This window comes from Melopsittacus undulatus, chromosome 9 (genome assembly GCF_012275295.1).
Source record: "Melopsittacus undulatus isolate bMelUnd1 chromosome 9, bMelUnd1.mat.Z, whole genome shotgun sequence".
NCBI classification, from domain to species: Eukaryota; Metazoa; Chordata; class Aves; order Psittaciformes; family Psittaculidae; genus Melopsittacus; species Melopsittacus undulatus.
This window is the reverse complement of record NC_047535.1, coordinates 27120744-27143729: the sequence shown is the minus strand read 5'-3', so window position 1 is coordinate 27143729 and position 22986 is coordinate 27120744. Positions and strand designations below refer to the sequence as shown.

The following is a 22986-nucleotide window of genomic DNA, read 5'->3' as shown; positions in this document are numbered from 1 at the left end:
TATGACACAGGCTGTATAGTTAGAGCATCATTTGCACCATGTCATGTACTATGTAGTGAGTTAACTTTCAAATTCTTTTTGAGATACCTGTCTAGGTTTAATCTTCTTTCAGTATTTGACTGCAGCATATGCTCATCTTTTTCTAAACCTTTACTACAATAATAGGAAAGTTTAAAATTTAAATCAAGGCTTTAACTTTAATTCTGTTCCTTGAGCCATGGTCTCTTTTAAACAGGTGTCAGGATATATTTGAGCAGTCTGTCTGACAATACCTTGCTGACCCAGACTGAGATATATGCAAGCAGTTTTATTTCAGATTTGGTTTTCATAATATGTTTGTTATAAAAAGGTCAAGTAGAAGAAATGTAACTTTTATAGAACATAGGCTATAAACAGACTCTTGAATGAATTAGTGATTTTTAGGTTAATACTTGAATTTTTAACTTCACTGCCATGCTTTTAATATATTTCAGGCTTCTTGATCCAAAGCTTACTTTATATTCTGAAGGTGGGTGATTGTTTGCAGTAATCTCAAGAGAAGATAAGCATGACATCTGGTTCACACCTGTGGTTTTAGGGATAAGAGCGTAGCTGCTTTATGTATTATTCAGGACACTCTGTTGAAATTGCAAGGAATTTGACTCTTTGAGGCCCTTTGTCCCTAAAAAAAAGTGAACATGAAATACAGGCGTCTTCTCTCAATAGGCATTGAATAGACTTTTTATTCCAACCTATGCCTGCTGCCAGAAGGGAAATTAGTTATGCAGGTTAATTATCAGATTTATGATAAAGACTTTGCTTGTGCAACTCCCATATTTCAAAAATTCCATCAAGGCATTTTGGGCTCTTGCAGAACAGTGGCAGGAGAGGCAAATGTACCAGTGGCACATAGGATGGTGTGGTTTTGTATCAGGTGATACCTCCCTGCCTACCGCAGCCCCAGCCATGGCCACAGGCAGCATGGGTCATGCTCTCCGTATCCAACAGTGAGAGTCTGCACTAGTGGCAGCAGTGCAAACTGAGTGTCTGGAACTGGTGGAGACAGCAGTGGCATGAGCAAGGATTAATATAGTTGGCCATTTCTAGAGCCAAAGAAACCCAAAGTCTGGAGAAAATCAGCAGCTGTCATACTGAAAACCAGAACAGCTGTGATGCCTGTTAGCCAGGTGAATTGTTCAAATGTGAGGTGCTGAGGCAGAAAAGGGGCTTTCAGATATACACAGATGTGAGCCAGGGTGGAAATGTGACTCTCTGGCTTGAGACTTGTTTCTGTTTGTTAAAATGGAGAGTTAGAGGGAAGGGACGAAGCTGGCACAGAGCCTAGCTGAGCAGGGACACAACTGTGCATGCCTTCCATGAGGAGCAAACACAAAAAACTGTGATGAACCAAACCCTCTACAGTTTGGACTCAGATGCCAGTCTGGTGGTGCTGTTGTGTTCATCAGGACTCCAAAGAAGTTGAAAACACCTTTTTTCAACATCACTGGGCCCTTACAAATTGGAAGTGTTAAAGCAGAGAGGCTGGTTTAGATAAGGTGATGCCACAAGTGAGCAGCGGAAGCAGATGCACCACAAGAGTCTCAACATGGCACCTGCAAACAGGTACCAGCACAGGAGCAGCTGAGGGTTAGATTTGCGTTTCTATTTCACAGGCATGGAAGAATAACTTTGACTCTTAGCAAAGGACTGTTACAGAGCGTATTTTCAAATGGGTTTGCAGATGTGACAGTGGACAAGATTCTAACTTTAACAGACTACACAGTTTCTAGCACCTAAACCTTCCCATCAATTCTGCTGCTTACTTGAATATTTTGCTTTCCACTGTGCTGAAGTCTGGTTCTTTTGGATTTGCTCATGTTAATGCAGAATCATGTCCTTAAGCCAGTATCATTAGGAGAGTATATTCAGCTACTCTGTGTGTGTATGTCTGTACACAAAGTTGAGAAAACAAAAAGTTTACAAATTTGTCAACTCTGCACTTCAGGTGTGTGCAGACTTCATTTCCTACTCTGGTAAAACAGAGGGTAAGGGTAAAGAAAGCTAGAAAATTAGAGACAGAATACAGAGATACTATGTGCAAGGTTTTCCAAGAGAATGGGGAATTGGTGAAGGATTTCAATCTGAGGTATTTTCAAGAGATCCTGAGGTTTAGAAAGGGTATTGTATACTTGCTCCTTGCAAGAATCATTGAATCGTTAGGGTTGGAATGGACCTTAAGATCATCCAGTTCCAACCCACCTGCCATGGACAGGGGCGCCTCATCCTAGGCCATGTGGCCCAAAGCTCTGTCCAACCTAGCCTAAATAGATGCAATGTTAGATATTTTGCAAAATACGGGAAAGCCCATATTAGTTTTGTCCTCTGTAACTGTTACCATAAAAGTCAGTCAGAGATACCCTCCAAGTACGCTCTTCTCATGGGCTGGTTCTGCTGTAATTGCCCCTGTACTTCACAGTTTATAAATAAAAGCAGCTCTGCAAGTGTACAGCCCGGAGGATTTCACATCCCCTCAGAGATAGGGATGCCCTTTTGCCCAGCAAAATGCTTCTGAAAACGTGCCCCATCTGCTGCATGGTTTTGAATCCAGAGATGCAGCAAAACTATAAATATCTCAAAGTTTGTTCTGAGGCATTTTGAAGATCATTAAACCTCATGGAAGAGCTCGCCTTGCCTATTTATATATAAAAAAGGAAAGAAAACACACAAAAAAAACCCAAATAAACCACATGGGATATTCTGAATTCCACAGTACAAAAAGAATAATTTGTGCTAAGATACGAGTTCTCAAAGGAATGAATACTTGTTGCAATGCATCTTTAAAGTGAATGGTATATGAAATTGTATTAATCACCCATGCTAGGAAAAGTGTGCTTTTGTAAGGGTTTATGTTTAAAGAGCAGCCCTTTCTTTTCCCTGAAGAGTGCTAGAGTGTTTTTGCTAGGAAATCCCAGCAGTTCTCTCAATTCTGGCAGCACTTCTTGACTTTTAAGAAAGTAAATGGATCCTTGAAAGACTGCTGAAGTATGGACAGTTTGGGTAGTTTGAAGGTTAAAACTCTTTCTTCAGTAGTTTAGCTCTCCTTGTAGAAAGACCATGGGAAACAGATGAAGATGACATCTGGAACAGTTGCTTTTGGGTTGAGTTCAGAGCTATTTTCTTCATACAGTCAGTCCATTCGGCTTGGTTTTAGTTGTTGTGGCATCTGGTGTGTAGCCACTTCCTAAATTGCCTGTTTGAGTTTTCCACCCCCAACAGCAGCTAAGTATTGCTTCTAATTTTTCTGTTTGGAGAGTTTTAGGAAGAAAGCTTGTCCCTCGCTGAGATGGAAGTCTCAGCACTGTGCGCTCCCACATCCACATGCTTGTAGTCTTGTTTGGAATATGGCATGATTACAGAAAGCCACTGTGGGTGATGCTCTGAACTACTCAATAACTAAACCAAGAAGTTTCTGACAGAGCCAGAGTTCAGTAGTGAAGAGCCCCAGTTGACTCCAGGAGCCTGGGAAAATGCCCTGGGGTATGTGGATACAGCACCTTGCAATAAGTACCTGCACTGAGCTCCTGCAACATCAGCACCATGTCAGATGTGAGCTGTTTAGAAGTTGGTACCAGCATTAAGAAACAGTGTACTGTTACCATGAGGTATTTGTGACTGTTACTGCAATATCAAGCAAATAAACAACAACCCCGAAGATTTTTGTTCTCCAGCACCACTCCAAATACAGTTTATTTCATGTGCTTTTCAATTCTGTGCCATTCTTTCCATTCATTTCCAATCTTTTGTATTTTTGTTCATGAAACAACCAGATAAAAGAGGAATTGGCAATGACTGTAGTTTACACATGAGGAAACAAACCCAGAAATGGGCAGTTATTTATGCGAGGTAGCAGAAACTCTCTTGTAGGCCTTTGCAATCAAGTTACCAAAAGACCTGATATGTAAGAAATACTCCTGCTCCCACCCAAAACACAGAATACTGAGCTATTTGTTTCTCATTTGGTTTTATGAGCTGTTTATTCTTTTCAGGGGGGAAGGAGTTTTTCATTTTCCAGATTTTTCTCACAGGCACGCAGGCAGCAGCCACAGGGTTTTTTAAATTGCAATGAAGGTCCTCCTGGAATCACTTCATTGCAGATCCTTGGACTTTTAAGTGAAATACCACATGTCAGGAACCCTCTGATGGAGAGATACAAATGAGCAATACTCTGTGGTGTAGTCTTTTATCCTCTTTTCTTATCTTTACCTCCTCCTCTCCTTGGATCTCTTCCATCCCTTGGACATGTGGTTCACATCATCTTTACAAACTGACTGAGCACCCTATTGTACACTTACCACCCACGTTTCCAGAAAAAGAACCTCCTAAATTTGTGAGCCTAACAAGATGCTCTGATGTATGTGGATACACAGGTATAATTACCACAGGATGAAGATATTTAAACATTTTTAGAAGATGAGAAAAGGAGGAAAGGCTCAAAAAAAGCCTCCTGCTTGTTATGCTTCAATGCTTGTTTACATCTTGGTATTAAGTTGTTAGCATTATAATTTCCTGTGTTTGGAAGGAGGTCAGATATGAAACAACACTTGTAACAGAAAGAGGATCAGAAATGAGAAGCACTGCATGGGAGGTAATAACCACAGCTCTGTAATTCAGGGGTCTTGTGTGTTGTGAAAGAGAAGGCTTACTGCTGATTTTTTGTTGGTTTTGAATGATTTATGACATTTTACTTGTGGCGAAGTGTTGCAATCTATGTTGTCATGGAAATTCTATTGAATTTATGGTTCCATTTATCCAAAACGATTTTCCAGACTTCATTTCATGGTGAATCATATGGCTGTTACTCAGAGTACAAAGCAATTGCAAAAAAGTTTCATGTTATGGAAAGCATAAACACTGAAACTGTTATTTTCATATTATGGAAATACAAATGAATGCAACATACAGCTTTTTAGCATCAAATATGCTTTCATTGTGTAATGACTTGGTGGATGTGCTCGAGATGGATTTTCTTGTTTGGGATGGGAGCAGGCCTCAGAGGTATTTATTTCTGGCAGTAGAAATCAGGGAAGTTTCTGGCTTGCCAAGGTACATCTCTTAACATTCAGGGCTTAACACTCAAGATACTAAGTGGTATGGCCATGATCCAGCAACGAAGCCCAGGGCAATCCTACAAGCATCATTTTGCCTCACTGTTTCTACTCAGTTGTTACTGGACCACTCACAGCTTTAAACACTGTTCAGAACTAGAGGCAGAATGTGCAACAACTACCAACTGTAATGTTGAAAATTATTATGAAATAGCTTAATCTCGACTTCTAACATAGATATACACCTACGGCGTTCTTTGTGGGCAGCAAAGCAACAATTAATGCTTATTATTAAAAAAGATTAAAGGGAAATTTACCATACTTCTAAAGCATGGGAATGTCTAAATTGAGTTAAATTCTTTTATTTCACTTGTGTGATCTTTGCTCTTCCTGTTGTTTCAACTCCTTTCATTTTTTTTCAGCCCAGCATTGTGTTCATTATCAAGTTGCAATTACGTTAGGGCAAAGACCCTGTCTGACTCTTTTGTTTTGCAATTTACCCAGCACACTTTGAGGCACTGTAAAATACTAAGTTATGACATTCAAAATACGTCTCTGTACCTGCCTAACTATAGTTAAAAAATTCACTGATGAATAATAGACTAGGCAGGAAAAACATGCCATTATCTACTCCTGTTCAACTTCATCTTTTTTAAAAAATGCAGTATACTCTCTGTTACTACATCAGGCTCTAGTAGGAGAACTGGAAAACATCACGATTCATTCTTCCCCCCACCTTTTCTAAGCAGGTTCTGAATATGTTATAAATGATAAGTTTCATGATTGTTTTTTTTAAAGAGAATATAATGAGAAGTCAGACACCAGACTCCACTGCCCCAGTGTACATCTCACACTCCAGTAAACACACAGACTGCAGGACAGTGATTTTGAATTTTCATTGCTGCAGTGAAGATTACATTATGTCTGTAGAAAATTTTTATTCGAGCCAAATGGATCACATCCTCCAACTGGCTAGAAATCTCTGCATGTATTTAAAGCAGAAGTAAGCTACATACAAGCTTTCTATTAAGAAAAACCATGTATGATTCATAATCTTAGCACAGGATTTGGTTTTGCACAACAGGTTTTACATCCAGTTGCAAAAGTGACTGGGACTAATTTATTCTTACAATAAGAGCAGCAAAGGTACTAATTAAAAACTAGTATATTCAGTGATCGTTGTTGAAGGCAAGCACTGCAGATTTCTGTTCGGCCACTCTGCAAAGATTTGCAGTCTACCTGCAATGCCTGTGTTCTTTGCTCTCAGTCTCTAAAGCAGTACATAATAAACCACATAGCTGTTGCCTCTGCATCTTGCCTCCCGATTCATCAAAAAATTGGCTGGCCTATAAAACCCTTTTTTTTCCTTCCTTTAGCCTTAAATTGCATGGTAGCCCTTGGATTGCTGGAAGGAAATGAGCGGAAAGCTAATTCCGATGATCTTTTCCCTTCCACCAGCATTCCTGATAGTATTGAATATTCTGTACTCCACATCTGTGATAGTACAATGAGCCTTTGTTCATTTTTTAATCTGAAGAGAAATCTGCTGTAGGAGGTTGCACAGGGTGAGAGCAGCCCAATTTAAAAGTCTCAATTATTTATTTTTAAAATACTTGGCATCTGTCAATGGAAAATGTTCCTGCTTGGCTTCCAGTCTCTCAGAATTGCTTTGAACTCGCTCACATCTTCTGGGATCTATCAAATGCTCATTGTGGCTTTTCTCTTGTAAGTGCTGAATGAGTTTAGCCGCGATGGTCTGCATTGGATATAAACTTTCCGTCTTTGTAGTGGGGTAATAAGAGCAGAAGATGTCATGCATGGGAATGGTGATTTCTGTCTGGGTGTCTGCCTTGCCAAGCAGAGGAGGAGCATCTGAGCAGAGAGCTAAAGCCTTTTATTTGTGGATGGGTGGCAGGGAGAAGTCATTCACTTGGCGCAGGCTCGGTTTTTGCAAGCCAGTGACATTTTGTAAAGAGGGTTTAGTCATTCAGAGGCAATTGTACTTAATAAAATCAGAACTGAAATAATTATACTCAGTAAAATCAGAACTCTAGTGGGCAGTATTTCTGAGTAATACACATGCACATTTTGGACAGCCCGTCCTTACAAGCTCAGCATGGTAGCAGCCCAGTTTTTGAGTCAAAATCTCTTAAGCGCAGAGCAGGGCCTGATGTTTTCCATGTCTGGGAAACACCAAATTCCTCTAGAGTTTGGAACAATGTGACTGAATAAAGGTGTTTCTGCAGAGAGTAGATTGACCCCAAGGAGGAGAGAGTTGCCTGCACTGGGGCTTGGTGAAGGGGTGGTGTAGCTGGTAGGAGCATGGAAGGAAGGATGCCCCTGGCTGAGGAATTAGGTGTTGGATGTCTGTGGTGTATTCATTTGTTTAAGTGTTGTCAGCTGGAAAAAGGCCTGGAGTGCTTGGAAGCTGTAGTGGTTGAGCACAGGATCTTCCTGGACAGAAGAGACTAGAAAACATGGCATGGTTTTATAGGGTGACTGGCAATTGTCTCCAGGGTTATGGCAAAGTGAGGGCACTTGTAACATTCTAAAGATTTTCCTCCTTAGTAAGATTTTTTTTTCCAGGCTTAACCTGTGCTGTACAGCAAATCTCCCTCAAGTTTGAGTAAAACCAAATTTACTCTTAGAGTGTGAAGAGTGTCGAAGCATAAAGTTTTTCCATTAAAAGCAGACTCTTGCTCTCTCCCTGCCCTGGTAAAGCTCTGTAGCTACAGTAATTGTTGGTAGCATTTTAGGGTAGAAAGAGTCTTCCTGCAAGAAAACTGCCTTTCTGTCACTAGGGACAGTTTGTTTCAGTTTACCCATATCAAAATCCTGACAGTTTCTAGTTGCTTGGACACTACATGTCTTTGATAATAGATCTCTACAAGGTACATGCAAGTGTAGTGCTGTGTTGCATGTCTGAGATTAAGGAAGGTCCATGTAAGCCCTTCCCAGGCTTGTTAGTTGTAACAGGCCTAGATGTTAAAGTCTTACAAATCTAGTATATTGTGCCGTAGAGAACAGGGTTCTTATGGCCTCTGAGATCCCTGCCATCAGGGAGGCTGTTTGGAGCATTATCAGCAGGGATGTGTGGAACCAAGCATTCTTACTGCAGAGCATCACACTTACAGAAACTACAAAGAGCGTTTCAGACTTTCCCATTGCTAAAGGATTCAGAGCCTTTAAAAATAAGGATTTCCCTTGAGTTTTGGAAAATAGAAGCTATTGAGAAATCACAAGGCTTGTAGTGCTTAAACCACAGTTCAGGTTGGATGAGGAAACTGGAATGATGCTCTGTTCTACATTTCCTAAATAGCATATTATAATAAGACCCAAATTTGCCTTTGCTTAAATGCCCCTTTGCATTCTGTACTACTGCTTTGTATGTGCTGGGCAGAGACAGCAGAAGTCATTTATATGCATAATTCACCTTGTATATACTAATTATATAATAAGGAGTAATAATGAAAATTTTCTAGCATGTTTAGGCCACCTAAGTATGCAGTGAAATTAATTTTATAATCAACTATCTTATTCCCAATTTGTACATAAAGAACATTATGCCATCCATGGAAAAATATTAAATTAAATACTTGGTGATAAATGCATTCAATATTATGTATATTATCTATAAAAGAACAAAAATGCATCAGATACCTTTACATTTTATTGTGAAATGGGGAAAACAGATGAGACTGTATTATCGAAGAGAGCAATATGTGATCACATAATTAGAAAACTGTCGTAATAGTAATGCTCAGTGGTGTCCAGGTGTGCTTTTATGAGCAGCTTTGAGGATGTAACTTTACCATCTTCTTAATGCTGTTTTTGCAGTGTATGTGTGTGTAAATGATATAATAGCAAGTCCTGAGAGATTCTACTCCTAAAGCATCCCTTCTAGCTGTATGAACACATAAGGAAGCTACTAGATGACAGATGATGATAATTTTTCATACAAGACAGTTCCCCTTGACTTGATGGATGCACAGAGAGGGACCATGCGCTCTGGAAAAACACTAGGGAGCTGTGGTACGATGTTATCAATGTGTATGGTAATCAAGGGAGAGTGTGATTCTTCATTAGTCTGTGGAATTGCACTGCTGAGACGAGGGATGTGAATTAAGCACTTTTTTTACCAAAGCCCTTTGCACTGCTATCCAAAAGTGTATTGTAAAAATTAATTCCTTTAGAATGCAGAGAGCAAAAGTGATCCAAAATGATTTTGGCATATGCTGAACTCAGTAATACTTTTCTTCATAAACTGTGGGGACAATGTACTGAAGTGTTTCATAGAAGGTTCATCTAATTTTAAACTGTATTTTAAAGGGAGTAAAATGTAATTTGTGAGTGTTTTGTGAGGTTTTGTCTGTGCTGGCGAAATTGAAGTTTAAACAGTTCTATCTGAAACAAACTGTTTCTGATTTCTACATCAATGAATGGCTCTACCTTGGTCTACATTTGTTCAAAGCAAAAACTCTCAGAACCTGGAGGCACCGCTAGCTTTGTGAGATATTGCCAGCAAATCTGTGTGTGCTGTTAATACACTGGGAATAGGAAGGCCAAAATAGGAGAAGAAAATTGCTTTCAAATTTTTTGAAGCTAGAGTGAGTGCCAGACAATTTTTTCATGTTTTTGGGGGTGGGGTTTTTTTATTGTTTTGGGTTTGTTTTTTTTTTGTGAGCCATTTGGTCTGTGGTCTTATTTTATCCTGCTGGGAAAAAAAGTACCTCTACCTCTGAAGAGACTGATCTTCATCTTGGCATTTTCTCTATATGGTGGTCTTTTATTAGATGTATGATACTGGCAAAGTGCCTATAGCTTGCAGCCAATATATACAGTCAGAAACCTGGAAATCAGTAAATATGAGTAGGAACATATCTAAGCAAGATAAAAGGGCCTCATCTTATCTGGCAATATACAGAATTTTGGAATATGGGAAAAACACTTGCCTTTGTGAATATGGGAGGATTTGTCATGCAGCACAATCTTGGAAAAAGCTGAACAGCCCCAAAAAAGTTGTTGGTGCCAGCAGAGCATTTGCTTGCAGACAGATTTTCAGGAGGGAGTGGTGGTCTGACTGGCAGAGTGTTGAGAGGCATGGACAGTCTCAGCTAGGCCTGCCATCTCCATTTAACTGTGTACTGTGTGGCTGTTTGTTGTCACCTAGAAATGCTGTGGAAAGCCTGAATAGGTCAGGGTGATGGGCAGCAGAGAAGCAGGAGTCAATGTGCAGGTTCAGGCAAAAGAAGCCTGATGCGTCCTTTCCTGTCTCATAGCCAGGAAGATATTTTTTGTGGCTGGAGTCAATGTGCATGAGTATGTGCGTGTTGGCCAACCATCCTGCAGTAGTGTTGCCCCAATAGACACATATGTAGTGGTTTGGATTGTGAAAGCCATCCAGGAGGTTCCCTGAATGGTCCCCAGACCAACTGCTGCAAGTCCAGATCTTGCACTTTGGTTGTTACCATGAGGCACATGTCTTTAATCTGTGTAGAGCACTCATGCAGCAGTACTGAGTTTATTCTATGGAAGTGTGCACACCTGCATGGTGTAATGCTGAGAAGGGAGTGTTGCATGTTTTGGATGCAAACCAGATCCACTGGAGCAGATAGTGGCTTCTTTGGGAACGGAAGGGTTGAACAACTGCTGTAGGATGGCTGGCAAAAGTGGCTGGCTAATGCAGTAAATGGAACAAGAACCATTGAGGACATTCAGAGCAGTAGTGCCCATGGGCCTCTGTGAATTGCCCTTATTCATGAATGCATGTGTAGTGAAATGGAACTGTTCAACAGCAACGTGTATGAAGGAAGCTGTTTCTTGGACCTTTTGTCTTTGTGGCATTTGCTGTTCTGGGGTAATCATTGTTCTCACCTGCCATCACTTTGGGTTTGCCTAAGTATTAATATTCATTATTCATCCTAAAATGACATCAAAATATCTGGATTTGTCTCATACTTTTTGCTAATGCTTTGGAAGTAAAAGTCATGAAATTTAACTGTAGGCAGGGAGAAGTCTTGACCCTAACTGATAGTCCTGAATATCAGAGGCTCATAAAAATGCATTGCTACAGAGACAGACTTTTATCTTACAAATTGCTTTTGGACTAAAGGAATAACTCTAAACGTTGAAATCATTCTCCAAAATTCTCTATGGTTTTTGAGATAAATATGTTTAGCACATTTAACAGAGCAGGAGATGAGCCTGCAATGGGCAAAGAAATGAAGAGATCCTGTCAGAAAGCACAAAATTTGCCATCTAAACAGACTGACCATTCTGTTTATCCTTAGGTTTGGTATTAAAATGCATTGCACTGACTCTGTTCCCTGGTTACTGTCCCAGTAGGGCAGTCATGCTATTAATCAAGATGCTAGTTAAACAATATTGTTCAGCAGAATTCCTTTATCTCAGGTTCATAAGACTGGGTTTACGTACGACATGGATGCATTACCTCGTTTGAAAGCTGCATGAATCAACACTAATGTGATTTTGTTGTTGTTTTTAATTCTTACAGATGCAGATTTACTTCTACAATCCTGATGACTTTGACAGTTTTGGAACAGCAGTTCTAGAAAACAGGGTAGTAGGAGCCATGGCCGTGTTTTTTCAAGTAAGTTTAAACAAGGGCTATATCCATAAACCAAAGCATTCACCGAGTACCATTTAATTCATTGAATTGTTTCAAGCTTAATGGATGCATCTGTTTTCTTGTTCCCACCTGTCTAAGTGAAAGATATTTTATATTGTCTATGTGTGATTTAAAATGTAAATAAGTATATTTAAAAACATAATGAAAAATTTTGCGTGAATTGTTCTGATTTTATAGCTGCTTTACAGATGCAGATTGGAGAACACATTTATCATGGAACTTCCTTCACTGCTGAAGCACATTGCTGTGGTCCCTGGAATACTAACAACCCAATATGAACCGGGGGTTCTGTTTGGAGAAAAACTTGAAATTCAAACATTGCTGGAGAGAAAATCAATAAGTTTCATCAATCTTATCTGCAGCAGCATCTTCTAAATTGTCATAGTAACAAGTTCTTGAACAGACCAGGTTTCCAAATGAGTGAATTTATGCATCTGCCTTTTTAAATGCATCCTCAGGAGCATGGCTTCTTTGGGTAGCTCATTTGCTGATTCGACACACTCAAGACCTGTGGTGTAGGTTAGAGACTGGTGCTTGCAAGGGCTGGCAGGTCGAGCTATGTGGCAATGGTGTTCAGCAGTGGGGGCTTTCGTCATGTTGCATCAGAAATTGAGTTTTTCCTTCCTGACTCAAGGGTGAATTGAATGGAGGGAGTTGGAGCAGCTCCATGCCACCAAGCTGTCGCAGACAGAGAAATGTCGAATGATTTGGAGTGTCTCAAGGTGCTGCTTTTTCAAAGGAGAGAAAAGAAGGGAGGGGATAGCAAGGGAAAATGCTGGTCCTCTGTGAGGTTTCACACTAGTTTTTACTGTGAATGATAGTGATCTTCCTGTTATCTTTGTGAAGCCAGATAAAAAGGAATATACAAGTACTCCTATGTAAATACATCCCTTTTTCTTATGATGTTGGAGTGACAATCTGACTCTCCTGCTCAAATTAAGTAAGGCTGTCTTTTTCCATGTCACTGATTTTGATCAAATGCTTTGATAAGGAGAAAAGGACAGATCCTTGTGTTGCATAAATTGCTGTATCTCTGCTGACATCAGGCTAGTGGAAGTAGGCATGTTAAATTCATCACTGTTGGATTCTGAGCACTTCTGTGGCATTTCATGTTAGGGTAAAGTTGGTAGAGCTGCTATAATTTACAGTGGCATAGCAAGATGATTCCCCAGACTTCTTAATCTTCATGTGCTGTGAGGAGCATTGGGCAAATTGAATGCGGCCTTCCAAGGCAGAAGTTTAGAAGCAGAACAACCAAAGGCAGTGCTGCTTGATTTATACCACAGTGAAGAGCTACACGTTATGTGTGAGTGCTGTGTCAGAAGGAGCATGTGCTATGCCATGGTGTACAATGAGTGTTGTAGCGTCGTCTGCTGGAATTTAATTGGTAAATCACCCTCACATAAGCCACATGAAGCACTGCCCCATGTTATACCATTTCCTGGTCTGTATATGACATTTGTTCCGTAAACCCTGTTTTTAGAGGACTTTAAAATTGTAGTAGGAATGTGTTTTGTATTCCCCACCTGCAAAGCCAGGTGCTGCGCTTACTGCAAGTCCCATGATTCCAAGGGAGCCATTAAACTCACTAAAAATAATCTAAAATAGTCTGTAATGCTGTTAAAAATGCCATCTTTGATTTTAAGAGACCGCAGGCTCTTTAAGACCACAACTGAGTGTTGCGGTCCCCTTAGGGAAGCAGAAATGTATAGTTTTCATCATTTCTAGCCCTGCAGGCCACAGGACATTAGGCTGTAAAGCCTGGATGATGGTGCAGCTGAGCTCCTCTGCTCTAAGAGCCATGAAATCTGAAGCCATTACTGATAAACAGTCTCTGATCTCTTCCAGAGAGTGGGGGTAAGGTAATTCTATGGCAAAGTGACCCAGGGACAACCTGTTTTGTGTCTGTAAGGAAATGAGTTTATTTCTTTGGTATTTTTCTCTTTGGGTTGAAATGATAAATGAGTGGTGTGTTCTTAAACTTGTGAGTGCATCAGGTCTTCCTTCTGGGTAGCACTGCTCCAAGATGGAAAGCTGTCAAGGAAGATTTGTAGAGCCCAAAGTCTCTATCTGAAACATCATATGAATTCTGGCCTGTGTAAGTAAATTTCAAGGACTTCAGTGTGGCAACTGATATTTTCCAGAGTTTATCCCATTGAACTTTGTACATAGGGTTGTTAATTGATTATGATAATCCTTTGCACATCCACACTGCTTGATCAAGGTGATGTTTTAGTTCCCTCATCTGCGTATCATGTGCTGGAGCTTGTGAGCCACAACTTGGAAAAGCCTTTACAGATTCGCTCAGAAATACTTGATGTACCTTTAGTGTTGCTCCCCAGGGCACTATGCAGATAAGCTCACCATGACTAGTAGTTCATGCAATTAATTTAAAAGCTGCCTTTTACAACTGATCCTTAGTAACTTTGGAATGAAAAGTCCCTAAGATGTCCATGGCCGCCTGTTGATTGTCAGTTTTGACTATCTGAGTATTGATTTTATAGTTTGCTGTTTTCCAAAGCTGTAGTTCCATCTCTTAACTCATTTATCTAGAACATAGCTTTAAATAAAATTACCAATAGAGGTCACACTGTTTTTTACAAATGCATTAGAAAACTGAATTGTGCATGCTGTGCTATGTAAATACTTTAACACAGAAATTATTGGATAGGTTTGCCATTAAGTCAAGACTTGGATTTTTGCTAATGCGTTAATGCTGTGTTGGAATGAATGTGTACTGCTCTGACTGAGTTTATAGTCTGGCAGCTGTTTTTTGTTTGACTGATGTTCACAAATGTTCCTTTGAAAATCAGGTTCTCCAGTGAGTGAACATTATACTGAACTGTATAATTACTGATGAAACATTAAATAATTAAGAACCCTCTTTCTTCCTTTTTAAATAATTTAACGTGGACTCTATAAGAATTTTCCTTATTGCATTCACTGTTTCAGGGGCAATTTTGAGGTGAAGTACATTGGTTCTAAACCTAGATAATTAAAGCACTTGGTACTTTTTTGTAATTGCTAATTAAATCTCTTTTCTCATTGCCTTCATTGTAAACTCTATTGATAAATCCTATTTCTGTTTGCATGCAGCAGGTCAGTTGACCTGACAAAAATTAATAGTTAAAATCAAGAAACAATTCTTGCATATACAAACTACTGTAATTGTTCATCTCTGTTTCATTGTGGATAGACACTCAGAGGATCTCACATAAAATAGCACTGTGAGGACTTTATAGCAGATATTCCCAATTTGCAAATGCAATGAGCTGGCCTGAAATGTGTAACTGGGCCTTGAAAGGTATTTCTTGCATTGGAGTACAAGTCGTACAGTGAACAGATATGTTCAGAAAAAGGGTCACCTTACTGCTTGGTCTGCATTCTGACCCTAGCATCACTTCAAGCATCAGTCTTCCAATACATAAAGGGGCTGACAAGAAATCTGGAGAGGGCCTTTTACCAAGGGCAGATAGTGATAGGAAAAAGGGGAATAGCTTTGAACCGACAGAGGAGAGATTTAGATTAGATATTAGGAAGAAACACTTCCCTGTGAAGGTGCTGAGGCACAGGATGCCCAGAACAGCTGTGGCTGCCCCATCCCTGGCAGTGTTCAAGGTCAGGTTGGACACAGGGGCTTGGAGTAACCTGCTCTAGTGGAAGGTGTCCCTGCCTGTTGCATGGGGTTGGAACTGGATGAGCTTTAAGGCTCCTTCCAACCGAAAGCAGTCTGGGATTGTGCTGGGGACTATCGTACCTACGGGGAGATGCAGCAAATAACAAACTGACAGATGATTTAGCCCTGCTGAAAATTCCTGCAGGCTTTTGTTCTGTCACTGTGTATTTGGGGCAGAATGAAGTGCCTGACTGTGCAAAAGCCAAACAGCAAACAAGCAAGACCTTGCACCATGCGGTGGCATTTCCTTCAAGAACCTCTCTCATCCTTACTGAGCCTCAGTGACTGTTATATAGGAGCAGAGTGGCTCAGGAACCTCTGATCTTTTAGTTCAAATTCCTGTAAAAGCTGTTCAGCTGGAACAAACTGAAAAGGGGAGAAGGGAACTGTAGCCTGCTGCGATGCATATAATGATTATTAAAGCCCATTGGGGGTGGGGAAATCAGTGGGGAAAAAAAAGGTCTTTTTTCTGAAAGTGGGAACATCTATGGAAAAAACTATGTTTCAAGAGGGAGAAGGGATCAGAGTATTAAACAGCAGTGGGAATCTAAAAGATCTTGCTTCTTTGTTGGTAAGGAAAACTCATTTGTTATTTTAGCAAAAATCCAAATCTTTTGGAGACAAATGAGAATATGACAGTGATTTCTCTTTGCCTCCTGACAAGTTTCTCAGGAGAAAACAGTATGACCACTCCTGACAGTTATGGAAGTTACCTGGTGTTTCTCAAGGTATAGCTAGCGCTAGTGGAAGGTGTTTGACTTCATATATCCAACAGTATCCTTGTGGTCTGCAGTAAAGGCTTCTGGATTTGCAAAAGCAATAACACCACAGTGACAAGACTTGTCTGCAAGGCTTCACTGAGTTGTGGACCTTTAAAAGTTGCCTGTGGCTGCTCATTGAGACCCACCAAACTGCTGAAACATGTGGGAGGTCCCAGTCCAATTTGGCACTTCACTCTCAATTTAAATGATCCTAACTTGAATAGTTGGTGCACATGCTTAATTTCAGCCCTCATAACATTCAACTTGTACTTAATGATTTTCTGGCTCCAGGCCTTGTAAGGCTGAGCCAGTTTTGGAGTAAACCAGGAGTGGAAGGAAAGGCACAGATCTCACGCTGGTTCCTGAGTCATCCGTTCGTATACATACATGTAATACATATTTGCAAGGCACATTCAAAATGAGTACTTACTTGGATTAAATGCATTCAGACATATTGTACGGCTCTGTTTTAACCATCTAACAATATAATTCATTGCACACTTCACTACTTGCTTTATTAAAGCCAAACTTAAATGTGTTCAAAACAAACATATTGCTTTTGCATTTGAAATATTCATCTTTTGGGCCTGCAGTAGATTCATTACGGCGGAGAATACTTCATTGCTTGATTACTGCTGCGGAAAGACACAATACTGATTCCCTAAGCACTCATCAAATATTCGATAGCTCAGAAATTCAGGAGGAGGTGATGGAATTCTTGTTCCTACAGGGAGGGCATATAAATCTATTTTATTATTTGCAAAGGAAACCATCAGTGATTAGTTAGTGCATCACAGGTACTCAAACAAATCATCTCTAAAGAAGTTAAAGTAAAAATGAATTTTAAAATAACTTTACGCAATGCTTTCATCATTAAAATTATCTTCATAATGATGAGTGATGTTGGTCTCTTCATCACTCAAGAGCTTCAGGAGTGCAGGGCTAGATTTTTACAAGTAATTAGGTACTTGGCAGCAAATATGCAAGTAACAGTAATTTCAAAGGTACATGGAATAAAAAGCAAGGGGTTTACAAGTCTTTTACTGGGATGTCATTCTTCATGAAATTTTCCAATACTAATTTTTTTTTTAAGGGTGTTGAAAAAAATACTTTTGACTTTTAGACCTATGCATGTGTTAGATGTGTGTAAATGTCTTTATATTTACTACTAACTCGTATATGCAGAAACTTGTACTTCATTAAAACAATAATTGTGGCCTTTCTTTTTTGTAAGATCGGTGTGCTTCATGAAGGTGATCAATAATTCAATTTGCACAGTGACCTAAATGAGCTAAACAGAATAAATTGGTGGAACACCATCAAAGCCATTGAATATTTGGTACAGATATGCTTCTTTTCATGTGTATTTCTCAAATAAGAGAATTCAGCTTTTCACTTCCCTAGAAGCCTTTTTCTTCCCTCTTCTTCCCTTTCATTAACTGTTTCATGTGTTTGCCATCGTAACCAGCGAATACGTGCTTTAAATGCAGTAGCTGTTGTGAAAACAGTATCTGGTAGGAGACCCACTTCCCTTGGCCTTACCTCAATTCCTGGCAATTCCCTAATTCCACTTCTCCCTTAATATAATGCTTTTTGATTTGAAAATGAGAAAGGAGAGGGAGATGTGCACTTTTCCTGAAACATCATGTCCATCTACATGAAGCATAATCAGCACTTCAGTGTTTAGGCAGTATCTTAAAGGTGATTTGCAGTAGTTCAAATAACATGTAGCGTCATTAACATGCAGGGCATCATCCAGAGTCATTGAGAGTTTTTTCATTAAAATAAATAGAGTTCAGATACATGTAAAGACCTTAAAATTAAATTACAGTATTAATTCTTTTAATGGTTGCATTAGAACCCATGGTGTTTTATTAATAGTAGCTTATGAATAATAAAACTATTATTATTGATTAGCAGTATTATTTAGGAATTAGTATAGGTATTTTTTTTATTATCTTCATAACATGAAAATGTGTGGAGGCTAAAGCTTATTCAGTGCCTTTGGAAAGTATAATTTCTATTTGTCAAAGTATTTGTATGCATACTTGTCTCCCTGTAACAGAATACAAGCAAAACAATTTGGAATGTGTTCTTATTCATTGAGTCCACTTTCCCCGTGTTCTGAAATTGTAGCAGCTGTTTAAAACCATTAGTTGTTACTAATAAAAGCAGTACTAGGGCCCTTATGTAGTTGGAAAATACTGTAGGGATACAAAGTACCCTGACATACAAAGATGAGTAAGGAGGTGTAAGTAGATACAGTCAGTACAGCACTGAGAGTGCAGCTTTCTGAGAAACACCTTGTACAACACATGTAATGACGTGTAATAATAAAGAGCATCTCTGGAGCAGAAAATGATTCTCCTAATTTTCCAGTAAATAAATGGGGATAAATCTATCAAAAGACAAAAGTTATTTTGCATCATGGAGGATTTAAATATATAATTATGAGAGCTTCTTAAAGTCTGTTAGAGTTCAGTATGTGAAGGGCACTAAGCAGCCTTCAGAGATGGTTGCTTTAGCCAGAACATGCAGGATTGGGTGCCTAACAGTAAGTATTCTTGCTGACCACATAACTTGCACTGAAACTCTTTTAATTGGAAGTTGAGTTTGAGTAAAAGACAGAAATTCATGGGACGTGTCTATTTCTAAAAAATATATTCTACCTTTCCATTAAAGAAAACAAAAAATAATTTTTTAAACAAAGCCCAAAAATTCAGATTTTTATTTCAAATTCTGTTGAGAGTTTCTTTTGGAAATATGAATATTTTTGAATATTTTATGTAAAAAAGGAAAGAAAGGGGAGAACAGATGGGGAATAGCTCAGTGAGTAAAAGAATATATATATCTATATATCTCTCTATATATATATCTTCAGTTTCAATTTTGGTGCTTATTGAGACTTTAAGTTTATTCTGATCCATACCTTTTGCCCAGATTGGCCATGTTTCAGGTGTTTAATAGTAAAACTGCTGTTTGCAACAGAGGTATTTTAAAAATAAAGGTTCCTTGTAATAGGTTTCTTCATCCTTTAGTACAAAAATAAGGAGGTTGACTCTTTGAGAGTACCAAAGAAACAATTCCTGATGAAATGTATAGTGAAACTTCAAAAGGTTTTTAGCTGTGATGGGAGATGCTGTGGTAAGGTGGGCAGAGCTGCATCCCTTTGTTGAACATCATTGCTTGCAGCAGGTGAGGAAGAGGCAGAGTGGTGGGGTGAGACCTGGGATATCACTGAACAAAAGCTACAAGTGCTTTAGGAAGCACAGGGAGGTGGAAGGGGTTGGGTCTAAGCCCAGTGATGTACATCACTCATGTGATGATCACTTAGAAGCTTTGTTAGTGAGCTGAACTGCACTGAAGAAACACTGGCCCTTTCACTTGTGAAGTTATTTACCTGATAATCTTCAGTACTCCACATTTTCTGTCCATGGACAACAGCACTGATAGACAGCTTTGCTGCTGGGTCAGTGTGCAGAGCCTGGGCTCATGGTAATCCCTCATTTCAAATCCCATACAATCATGAGCGAAGTTTCTCTTGATGTGCAGGGTTTGGGCTTTCTCATTTATGCCTGCACATCTGTCATGGCTCATCCATGAGAAGGAGCCCACATGGCTAACTCTAGGACTGCTAAGAGCAGAGGTGTTCACACAGCAGCCTGAACATCCTGAGCAAGTGTGCTTGGAGGAATGAGGTACAAATGTGTGAGCGAAAGGGGGGCTGCGTTTGGAGGCAGACAGACTGACAGGGCGGCTGAAACAGATTGTTCTTGGAAGCAAACACATCATTCTGCTTCTGCTTGCCTATGTTCTGCCAAGAGGCATTTGCAGTCTCTAGATCATGATGGCTGCAACCTGCTGTGTTGAAACTTTTCTATCCACAGGCTGACTGTGCAGTGTAGGAAGATAATCTACCTTATGTGCACTTATCTTCTTCAGTGCCCAGGCAATCGTCTTCCTTTTCCCTTCTTCTCTTCAGCTCTGTGAACTCGCTCATGACATTTTCCAATAGCACAGAGGAGCAGGAAGCCTGATTTTGTGAGATGACTTCCAAAATGCAATACTTTCAATTAAAGCTTTTTTGTTAGGTTGAGTTTTAAAGGATGTGGGCTGTACAGAAAGTGGTGTCGTGCAGTTCATTTTACAGTGCAGAGCGAAATGCCAGAATACAGAGTCTTTGGCTTTTATTTTGGTTTTAACCTCAGATCTGTCTAGAGAAATGAACTTCCAAAGTGCCTGAAAAAAACTCTAATTGAAGGTAAAAATGCACTGTAAATGCTTTCTTAACTGTGAAGTCTGAGATCATCATGACTTGTGCTGTCACTTCTCTTGTTGGATGCAGTTGCAAAGGAGGGTGGCTAACGATGATGATGGGTTATCGAGTGATTTTCGCTTTGATGAATGACAGTCCTTGCTTTGGTTTATTTAATGGAAACCTCACAATTATTAATGCTAGGAAGGAACTTTAAACTTTCTTGCTGTTGAGGGAACTTGGACTCTGAAGTTTGGCAGCGCTACAAATGTAGAAAGCACTCTGTGTATTTTATGGGGTCTCTCTTCAATATCTTGAGCTATCTGTAGTAACCATTAATGAGAGCTGGTTGTGCATGTTGCACCCTAACTCTGTGCTCTTCTAGCTTAATGTTCATTTGAATGTCAGGATCACTGTCTTTCAGTTTACAGCATTGTAAACTGTAAACTGACTTAAAGTCTTTTTTGCTTTCCCCATGCTTCTAAATTGATTAATGTATTACGATTAATCCTAAGCGGGATGCCATTATTAACTTACTTCATTAGATTACATACCAATTTGTTAGCCTTAATTCCCATAATTGCCCCCTTATATTTTAGCGGTTTTATTTGAATAACTTGCCCTTAGAACTTGATCAGCATTCATGTATTCTTTTGTCTCCCGCTCCTTCTTTTCACCCTTGATGTTCAAAAGTGGAATCAGTTTAGGAATATTTATGGTGTCAGCATCCTAAACACAGTAATTTACTTCTCTGTGATTTAAAAATATCCTGTCTTTAACAAAATAAACACAAAAAAAAAACCCAAACCAAACAACACCCCCCAAAACCAAACCCACTTTTATATACATAAAAATCTTTAAATTGTTAGAAAAATATCTTAATGGGGTTTTCATTGCCAGTCTCCTGAAAATGACACTTTAAATGTCTTATATGTAGAACATACAGTTGTCAGTGTGTAATCTTACCCTCTCCGTGGTTTAGGAAGATTGATACTCAGGAAGTCTGCCGATTATAACCATTAGACTAAAAAACAAATTAGCTCCCTAACTACAGTAATGCTTTCTGCATTTTCCTCTCTGCTGTGCTTTGTTGTTCCATCACTTTGTCACTCTATCAAACACCACAAAGCAGACCAAGAGCTTGGATGCCATAAGAGCTGGGTCAAAGCGGAGGGACCCCCAGCCCTCACGTGGGCTCCTGTCACTTGCCAGTTGTCTGCTTTAGAGAAGGGACAGCAGCCCCTAGTAGAGTCTGTCTTCTGTCTTTGTGTCTTTGAGCATTGAGAGGGCATTGAATGTGGCTTGTTTTCTTTGCTGCAAGTAGCTTTTCTCCTCTCTGTGATAGTAACAATTGGTTCATCCCCTTCCTTCTTTCATGTTCCAAATCTGGTACATTTTGACTTGACCTTTATTGTTAGGAAAAAGAGAGTGAGAGAAACTGCAAGTGAAGCATCTATTTTTTGCTACTCAAGTCTTCAGAGAGTTTTGCTAGATGTGGTCTTATTTACAAAGGAGAAGTAAAGCTGTACGTTCATCTCCTTTCCTTTCTCCCAAATGCAGCAGCTGCCTTTGATAAGTCCCTGTTTTCTCCCTGTTGTTGAACATCCAGCCTGGATTCCAGGAAGATGACTTTTTAATGCCTGTCTGCCTACCTTTCTTTAAATATAATTCAATTTCTCTTTCTTCAAAAGCCATCCTCTGTAGCCGTCCAGGCCTCAAACCTGGAGGGACTTATCTAATCTATTACATGTGGTTTACTTTCATTGTACACACAGGGAGAAATCTAAATCTTAGGAAACTCCAGCTCTTTAGTTCACACATTGCCCAGTTCTGCAGGATTTTGCACAGGATTTGTGCACACCTTAGAAAAATTACGCTTGTTTTCATCCTCTGTATCTTCCATGAAATGGTAGAGACTTCATATGTCTCTGGTTACCAGTTAGTGTTATGGCACATTTTAAGTGAGGGTGAGCACAGGATCTATTTGTAAATGATTGCCTAGTTTCACGTTGTGCTGTAAAAGAGAGATTGGTTGTAAAGTCTGAATGTATAAAATAGGTAAAATTGGGGCCACCTTTGCCTTTAGATCTTCTGACTCAGATAAAAAAGTTATTCTTATTAAATTTAAGCTGTTCTGCCTGAAGAATTGTTACTGTTGTTCCAAGATATAACAGTGCCAAGTTTCTCCTAGTATTGGCAATAATAAACAATTCAAGCTTCAGACAGAATTTCCTGGGTAGCATACCAAATGTTCTAGAAAACCTTCTCGGACAGCAGCTAATGCATTTTTAATACAAATAAAACATAATTCTTTAGTCTCGTTTCAGCTTGATCCCTAAGGTAGGAAAAGTATGCCGACTATGCATAATTGATGTATTTGTTTGAAGTGTTTACCCTCATACCCCATTCACAAAGTCTCTTTTTGTTAATAGGTTGCTGCAAGATGTAAGATTCACTTAGGGCTCACGTTGTACAAATAAATTGAATGTGTCACTTTTGTACAGTCAGTGAGGTGGGTACAGAGTCATCCTAGTTCTGCCTTTGCCTGCTGCCCACCTCAT

At 39.5% G+C, this 22986-nt stretch overlaps 1 protein-coding gene across 1 annotated transcript in view; it reads left to right on the top strand.

Annotated features, from left to right (window-relative positions):
• Nucleotides 1-22986, top strand: part of PTPRG (protein tyrosine phosphatase receptor type G) — a 405849-nt gene that overhangs the window by 251842 nt on the left and 131021 nt on the right. The window contains exon 6 of the mRNA XM_034065923.1: nucleotides 11599-11694. Within this exon, the coding sequence (XP_033921814.1) occupies nucleotides 11599-11694 (96 nt within the window). The remainder of the gene's footprint in view (nucleotides 1-11598; nucleotides 11695-22986) is intronic.